The sequence below is a fragment of the Grus americana genome, chromosome 5, assembly GCF_028858705.1.
Source record: "Grus americana isolate bGruAme1 chromosome 5, bGruAme1.mat, whole genome shotgun sequence".
NCBI lineage: Eukaryota > Metazoa > Chordata > Aves > Gruiformes > Gruidae > Grus > Grus americana.
This window is the reverse complement of record NC_072856.1, coordinates 47766880-47775911: the sequence shown is the minus strand read 5'-3', so window position 1 is coordinate 47775911 and position 9032 is coordinate 47766880. Positions and strand designations below refer to the sequence as shown.

The 9032-nt window shown below is 39.9% G+C and overlaps 1 protein-coding gene across 9 annotated transcripts in view; it reads right to left on the bottom strand.

Annotated features, from left to right (window-relative positions):
• Positions 1-2979: 2979 nt before the first annotated feature.
• Positions 2980-9032, bottom strand: part of NRXN3 (neurexin 3) — a 1025935-nt gene continuing 1019882 nt past the window's right edge. For 5 of the 9 annotated variants that reach the window (XM_054826970.1, XM_054826962.1, XM_054826963.1 and 2 more), the window contains one exon: positions 2980-6593. In XM_054826970.1, the coding sequence (XP_054682945.1) occupies positions 5668-6593 (926 nt within the window). In that variant the 3' untranslated portion in view covers positions 2980-5667. The remainder of the gene's footprint in view (positions 6594-9032) is intronic. The other 4 variants (XM_054826967.1, XM_054826968.1, XM_054826972.1 and 1 more) reach the window with 1 other exon arrangement.

Here is a 9032-nt window from a genome sequence, read left to right as displayed (position 1 = left end):
AAGTTTTGTTGCCTTTCCACCTCTTTGTGACGGCTTGCATGAGGGGAGGGAAAGGCAGTGACTTGTTCTACCATGCAAGGAACATCTTCTAAGGAGCCAGTGCCAACCTTGGCAGCTAGGGACAATGTATGATAAAATGGGAACAGCTGCATGTAACTGTATGTGCTCATAGGGCACTTGACAGGACTTTGTGATCTTGCATGCCCCTTCCAGATTGATGGCTTTAAAACCTGCATCTCCATAAAAGTGACGTGCTTAGCTTTGGCTTTAAGTGTCAAGTCACATTCATTAATTATAATTCATGTGTCTTTGCCTTCCTTGGAGTCATCACCACCTTATGACTGAAGATACTTCCACTATGGAATTGAGGGGGAGGGATATTTGGGTTTTGATCATTATCACAAAACTGTCTGATCATTTTCTCAATTCTTGGGGAAGAAAAGCAGCCAGGCACAGCAACTGCAGATGAGACCAGCATTTCTACCCTTCCCTCCCAGGCCAGAAACATGGACAGAAATATCTGGAAAAGGAACTGTAATCAAAGCTGCTCCTCACTAGTCCTTTCCTGCAATACCAGGACTGAGAAGGTTAGAGTCTATCACTGCTCAGAGCTTCATGACTTGTCTCAGCACTTCTGCAAATGTGCAATAAGCAGCGATGTGCTGAACAGTTTTGGGAAGAGTAGAACTAGGCATCTAAGACAGGGACCTTCAAAAAGTGATGCAGTAAGTGGGATGCTGCATACCAGTAGAAAATTCTGAGAAGAGGAGCAACTGCCAAGCCTTGGTCCTTGAGCTATATCCCTAGCTCAGTGATGGTGGCAAGGTATTTGTGTCTGCTCCAGATTTTGCAGATACTGGAGTGAGTCCAGCAAAGGGCCATGAAGATGAATAAGGGATTGGAGCATCTGTTTTGCAAGGAGAGGCTGAGAGACCTGGGACTGCTCAGCCTGGAGAAGGGAAGGCTTATAGGGAATCCTATCAATATAAACACCTGAAGGGACATTGTAAAGAAAAGTGAGACAGGCTCTTCTCAGTGGTACCCAGAAAAAGGGTAAGAGGGAACAGGCACAAATTAAGAAATGTTGAATTTCATCTAATCACAACAAAAATTGTTTACAATGAGGGTGGTCACACTAGAACAGGTTGCCCAGAGAGGTAGTGGAATTTACATGTGGAGATATTCAAAACCTGACTGGACACACTCCTGGGCAACTTGCTGTAGCTGACCCTGCTTTGGGGAGGTAGTGCTTGGACTCGATGGTCTCCAGAGATCCCTTGCAACCTCAACAATTCTACGATTCTGTGATCAGCCAAAGATACACAATAATGCCAAGCCTTCTAGGCAACAACGTAATCTCCTTTCTGACACTTTCATTTAGTCTAAGTAATAAAATGGTCATTAGGTGACAGAGAAAATGAAAAAAAGAGTGACTATAGCCAGAGGGTTAGGATAAATCAGGTTGAAATTTCTTGCTTCACATAATATTTCATAATGATATGAAGTATAACATGCTTCGAGAAAAGCAGTGAGAAAAAAAAAAAAAGCAGCTTTTCTCAGAACACCAACTGCTTAGTGATAAGGAAATTTTCTGCAATATTAGAAGAGGCAATTAAGTTCAGACCTGGATCTCCCACGTGCCAGCTGACTGCTCCAGTACTGGGAATATTAGGTACCAGCCATCACCCAGGAATTTCATGATTTTTGGGTGGGAAATGAGAGTGGAGTTTAGACCAAAACCTGTGGTTTTGAGACTTGTGAGAATCTGTAAGGTGTTAGAACATGATTCACAGAAGCGAAACCAGTAACATTACAAACCCCTCACATGTACATACACATAGATATTCTCATGCATGCACACATGTGAGCAAAAACAATGTAGAAAATCACAGGGAATACTTGAACAATCACTTTATCCTGAGTCTAATTTGGTTGTAAATGAAACCCGTGGAAAACACTGCTAAAAAGAGCTGTGGATTCTGCCAGGGCTGGGGGCAGGGGTGTGTGTGTGAGGGGGTGTGTGTGTGTGTGGGGGGGGGGGTGTGAAGTCATCCTTGTTGAAAAATGGAAGGGCTGTGAAACACTCATTTAGCTGACCTCCAGATGCCTCTAAGAAGTCAAATCTTGCAGGTAGCTTAGGAAGATCCAGTTTGGAAAAACGTACTGTGAAGTGAAGTTCTGCACAACTTGCTAAAGAAAGGCAGGATATTGGCAATTTTGCATGATGGCCAGAATCCTAATAGACTATAATGCCCAGCAGGATAACAAGGGGCAGGCAGCAGCTGTGATGGGGGTTTGGAGAGCCTCAGAGCCTACCTGGAAGGAAGTGAACACTCAGACCACCTACTTCAGGTACCTAAGTCTGATCCATAGCACCCAAAGTAAGTAGACCATGTTCCTTAGGTAGTTCGCAGAAAGTCATAGATAAATTCAGGGGATCTGAGTTAGATCCTCATAAAAAATATTGTGAACACTTTTCTGTATCACATTGGCTAGCCAAATCCCCAAAAGGATTCAGGTGCCGCAGTACATCAAATGTAGACTCCTGGCCACAGAAGAGGAATCCGGATCCCATAAATGTCATGGGAAGAGCTACACACTTCAAAGGGAGAGTGAAAACAGGCAGCACATTAGAAAGGGCATACTAAGTCAATGTCCTTGGTATGCTTGTATCTGAGGTCACTGAAACCCATATTCCAGGGAACTACTCTTTACCCCACGGAGGTGGTGGCAGGAGACAAGGGGTTGGGAGTGGTGTGAGGGAGACCCCACACTCAAGTTGAATTGGTGTCCCTGCAAAGGAAACAATTAAGATTCATTGGACTAATGAAAAAATGCAAACATAAACACAATTCTGTAATCTGGTGGCTAGACATTCCCATGGGATGGGGGATACCTGCTTCACAGACTACTTTTCACCTTTAAAGGTCCGTAATTTCACTAAATCTTTCAGAAATAAAAACCCAGCAACATCCAGGGTTTTGGGAAGAACATTTTATTGCTAAGCATATCTTTAAACAAAATGCAAATAAGAAAAGAAAAAGAATCAAAAAGGAAGAAGAAAAAGAAAGGGAAAAAAAGCAATAACATCACAATAACTCAAATAAAAATTCTTAAGGTTGTCCATAAAGCAACAGGGATATGGTAGAAGCCCACATACAGAAATGCACATGTTCCCAAAAACTGTCCAATAGAAACTTACACAAAAAAAGGAAAGTGTAAATCTTTTTCCCTTAACTTAAAAGAGGAAAGCAAAAAAGGAAAGGAAGAAAGAAAGCAGGAAATCATTTCACAAGACTCCAAGACTCCAAGAACAGCAATCTTTTACAGACATCAAGATATAATCAACTTTATATAGTTTCGGCCAGTTAAGTCATCTAAAATCGTGCTTTCATACCTTTTTAAAACCTGTCTTTTTTTTTCTTTTTAGTATAAAAAATAAAAAAGGAAAAAAAAGCTCAACCTCGCACGCACACGCACCGCACACACGCACACATACACGCACTGAAAATATTTGTTAACATGAAAGCATCTTCTCTAAATGTTTGAGAAGGCTGTTTTTCTGAATTTAAGTTCCCATGTGCGTGTGTGTATTTGATGACACTTCTTCAAAGTCAAATATTCATGCGACTTATAAACACCAGCAAGAGTAGATTTCTAAACCTAAACAGCTGATTAGTTTTCATCTGTATACAGAAAAAGTGTACATTTCTGATATTCCAGAGCTCTCAATTCATCTTGGTTTTTGTTGTTTTCCTCTCTGTCTCTCTGTCTCTCCCTCATTTGTTTTTTTTGCACATGATAGGCATGGCCGTCAAACCACCTGACTATTGTTCTGTACAGTAAGATAATCCTTTTCACAATAACTGGGAAAATGTAGAAACCAAACAACCAAATTAAGTTAAATAAAAACAAAAGACATTCCCAATTTAACCATAAAACAGTATATACACCATCAGGGTATCCATATAGAAATTATACTAGCAAAAAAAATAGTAGTAAAATATGTAAACAAAATTTCAGGTTTGTTTTTTTTTTTTTTTGACACAGGTAACTGTGACAAAGCTAAAACACACACTCTCTTCACATTTTAAGGTTTGCTTTTGTTGTCTGTTTCATTTTACTTTGTTCTTCAAGAACATTCTCATTCCACATTAAGACCATAACAGAACTTCTGTTCCAGTCGTCTCATCAAACATACCATGATAAATATATCTGTGTGTATATATATATATTATATTATTAAATTCCTTTTTCTTTATTATTTTTTGTGTGTCACAGCAGCTTTATTTATTTTCTTTTATATAAAAGAGAAGGAAAAGGGAGAATAGGGCAAATGGAAAGACAGAGATGATCTGAAATGTCAAGCTACAAAATTAAAATATTACATATGAAAACCAGTTTTATGTCAAAAAAACTATGTATTTTGCACTCTTTTACAAGTGTTTAGCTTTTCTAACATTTATGGGTCTTGTCACAAGTTGAACCACAGTGGTGTCTTTCTGATCTCTTTATTAAACTGATTTATTATTATTTTTTGCATGCATTGCAATCAGTCACAGAACCAGAACCCAGAGGAAGGCTCCTTTATTTTTGCACGGTATATTCAGCTCAGAATGGCTAACCATTTTTTAAGCATTCTTTGCATAATCTTCAAATCCCTTTAACCATAATTTGGCTGTGCTAATGCATACTAAGTGATATTCTCAAGGAAAGATAATGACTGATCAGAACAGACCCAAACCCATCTATTCTTCAGTTCAATTGAAAATACTGGAGCCAGATCCAAGGGAACCAGCTTTCCATGATAATTTTCTTCAGCACCACCCATCAGACACTTTCACTGCGTTGTTAGCAAACAACTTACTGCAAGACAACGGGTTCTAGAGACAACACGACCAGATATGCAGAGTAAACACCATGGGTAGCTTTTGAGTTCATATATGGCAATAGTCTCTCTTTATTTATTATGGAATTTTTTTTTTTTCCGAGATTTCTTCTCAACTCATGTCCTGGTTCACCCCCCACACCGGTCCTCTCCACCCTTCCCTCCCACGCCCAAAAGTAACCAAAAGAAACCAAACAAAAAACAACCCAGGAAACCAAACCAAACCAAACCAAAAAAACCAACAATCTCCAAAATCATTTATTCCCCTCCTCCAATCTCGAAAAATTATATGTATGCTGGACACGGCCAGATCAGTTTGTTCAATAATTTTTTGTTGTTTAATAATATTTGCATTTTTTTCTTTTTCCTTACTTTTTTTTTTTTTTTTAAAATAAGCAAACTGAAAAATTATCGATACAGTCAGGGATCACGAACATTGTTAAAGACTCACTTGGAGATATGAAACAAGTAAGCCATGAAGTCTTCTACCTTTGCAGAAAGTTCAGCGGAGGAGGAGATTTGGAGACGTCCAAGTTCACTAACAGGGCAGAGCTGTGCGCGCCATCTCCAGAACGCTAAGTGTGCTTTATAATACATTAGGGCAGAGTTTGCTGACTCCAAGCGATGACTGAGACATTAACAGTCACTGCTGAAATTTTTTTTACCAATACTTTTTCCCACAAACGATATCTCCCAATCTCGTTCGCTGCAATGGTTCTGATATTTCAGTTAAATCTCATTAAGTATTTATATATTTATATATAAATAAGTATTCTTTTTTACACATAATACTCTTTGTCCTTGTTTTTCTGTTTCTTGTGGCCGCTCTTTGAGCTCTGCTGCTTCTCCTTCATGAGCGTGCCGTTGCTCTGGGCTGAGTTGCTGATGTAGTTCCGCGTCTCGTCCACCTGATAGGACCCCTCGTCCCTGTTCCTGTACTTGTACATGGCGTACAGGAGGATGAGGATGCAGAGGGCGGCAGCAGCCACAATGCCGACGACCATCCCCGTTGTGCTGCTTGACTCGCGGACCACCTCTGAGGCCCCCGGAACCCGTCTGATTCCTGGCTCCGTGGGGTTTGCTGTGGGCACATTACGGAACATGGGGGAAGTGATTAGCGGGCTCTTCAGCTTTGTGCTGTCTAGCTCATAGGCAGTGGGCAACGGAAGCAAGACTATGTCAGGCTGGGGTTTGAGCTCACGGTTATTCATTTTGCCGGCTGGCAATTTGGGCACCATCCCAGTCGAGGACGAAGCTGTGGAGCGGATCAGCTCAGGGGACAAAGACGTGGTAGTAGTCCTACCAGTTTCGGAGACTTTGTTAGGTCTAAAGTCCTTGGATTCCCACTTGGGTGCGTGTGCTTTGTAGCCACCTTCGAAGATTGAAGTGGAAAGACTCTTATCTGTTACCAAGGAGAAGGTGGTGTAAAAATCTTCATCATCAGTAGGGGGTAGGTTAGAGTCAAAGGTTTCCCCTGAGCCATACCCAGATATCACCAAGCCATCATCATCACAACCATCGCTGCCTTGGTCCGACAAGCAAGGTAACCCCGCCTCAGAGGTCATGGACAGGGAATCTTTGGTGGTCTCAATAATGGTGAGGAGGGGGCGAAAGGTAGGGGGAAGTGTAATGAAAGGTGCACGAGTAGCAATAGGAGGGATATCTAAAGGGTCTTCTACAAGTAGAGGGATAACTAATTCACCTCCTGGGACGGAAAAGAGAAAAAAAAGAAGATTAGTACATTTTAATGACACAATGCACTATTTTCAATTCACTTAACTCAAGGGTGAAAGAGGATCTGGGCATTATGAAAAAGTGTCAGGGATCAGGTTTCTTGCCCTAACGACACTACCAACATACTTTCCTGGGGATGCCTTTCATTCTTCCCTCCCACCTTGCTTTGATATTGGTAAACTGCATGTTCCATTTCCTCCCTCTTTTAGCTTATGCTAGGTAGATAGAGTGAAATACTCTGAATTCCCTGGGACCCAAACTTTTGATATTTGACGATACTCTCAAGTGACTCTGTGGACATCAATTTTTGGTAGTGATCTTTCTTAAGCATTTGGTTACACTACTGTTTATATGAATTATTTTAGACTTCCATAGAGCAATGTTGTCCTAGATGGATTTTACCACTCATCTTGCCAGATCTTCCTCCTCTGATTCTTTTCATTTAAAGTAGCATTGGTATTTCTTCTCCGTCATTCAAGTCAGCTCACCTTCTGTAGCAGTTTATAAGGCCTTTCCCTAAGGCCTTCACCATTCATCCATTTCTTCTTGCTTGTTGCCTGGTTTTTTAAATTGTGGAAAAGTTCATCAAAGTGAGGGATAGAATAAGAACCAAGTACTTACTGGAGTCCATGAAGGTACAGAGCTCTGCTCAATGCTTGTTCATCCCTTTTTAATCTTTCTTTACCATTCTGTTTGTCACTAGGGATGTCCCTTTCCTTGCATCTTTTGGGGCTACTAATGCCATACTATCTTCATCTTCAGTTCTTCTTGATATTCTTTTACTATAATTTGATTACAGATTAAGATAGACTTCACTGTGATTGACGATATAACTGAATAAGGACTCTGATGACCCAAATTAGCACTTGAGCTCAGGAGTGTACTGCAGAAGCTGCCGTCACACTTACTGTTACTTCTTGCTACGCAGATAGCTGTGATCAGTGCTACTTCTTCCTAACATGATGGCTACCTGCCTACAGAGGACTAAAAATGAGGTGGACTTATGGTTTACTCTTGAGGTAGAACAACGAAGCTATAGCTATAGCTTTTGTACCTTACCACAGTGTAAGCTGCAACTGAAACAAGAAAATCAGTGCATCATTTCTAAGATTTGGTTTCTGAGCAACAATAGTGCTACTTTTAGGGTAGTAGTCCTGTTTTGTCTATATATTGTAATATGACTGTACTTCTACTTTTGAGCCTATGGGTAATTAACACTCCGCTGTGTTTTTCTGATGTGGAGGTGTAATTAATTTATCTAGTTCATTTAGTTGAGATTGCATAGTATTCTGCTGACATACAGGTCACCGACACTTTTTTAGGGTGAGCCATATTGCTTTTGAAAGTTTGTATAAAAACTCTCCCTAGGGTAATTTTTCTTTGGCTAGCCGCTTAAGTTAGCTGCTTTAACTATAAACTGAAGAGTTCATCTGATACCAGGAGTAGTCGTCTAGATTTGTTGGAAGGAGTGCAACTCAGTAAAAAGCATTTCTAATGCATGAGAAATTTTCATTTATACTCACTATGGCTTAAGGAAAGAAATGTAAAAGGAATTTTAGCTTCTAAATAAATAATTCTGGCTTTTACTTATTTATTAATAACTGCTAATGAACAGTTTGGCATTGTTACAATGCTGAACAGCATCAGAGTCAAAATGCTGCTCTCTCCTATCTACACTATACATTACATGAACTTGTTTCCCATTGAATACTGCCAATAATGTCCATGGGAGTTCTATAAAGAATATGCTCTAAAATCATAATCCCTTCTAAATGTATTTGGAGAGCAATATATTTGAACAAATTACATATTGAAGCTAGCAATATACTGAAAAAGGTACTTAACAGTTTGATTAAATCTGGATAGCTGAACTAGCAATATGGCTTATTCTTATCCTTAATGAGAAACTAAGTGGTGACACAGTTTAATCAATTGAAACAGTCAGATTTATCTCCGAGGTACCAGGGTAGAAATTAGGCCAAAATAAGAAATGTGGTACTTTGCATACTTTCATGCAAAGTTAGTTTTAAGCTAAGCTACAAAGGGCCAATTTCAGTACGTTGTTTAGTTTTCTGAGCTTCCTCAGCATGTTCATACCACTTTTGTTACTGCATAGAGGATGAAGAAGTAAGTATCATACGTGCAAAATAATGCCAATCTCTTCAAACTATGTATCTTCAAAAAAATTATGTAAAAAGCAGAAAGTATAGTCTGCCAAATGGCTCCATGGTGTTTTGTGCTCATGCATCTGAGCTGTTTTCTGTGCAAGGTAGAAACTAGAGCATGTAATATGATTTATATATGTCCAGAAGCCCTATCCACGGTTAGACTAGGGCATCTATAATCTATGCAAACAGGTGGTCTCAGGATAAACTTGGAGTATGCCTCAGAGGAAAAGATCATCTGTGAG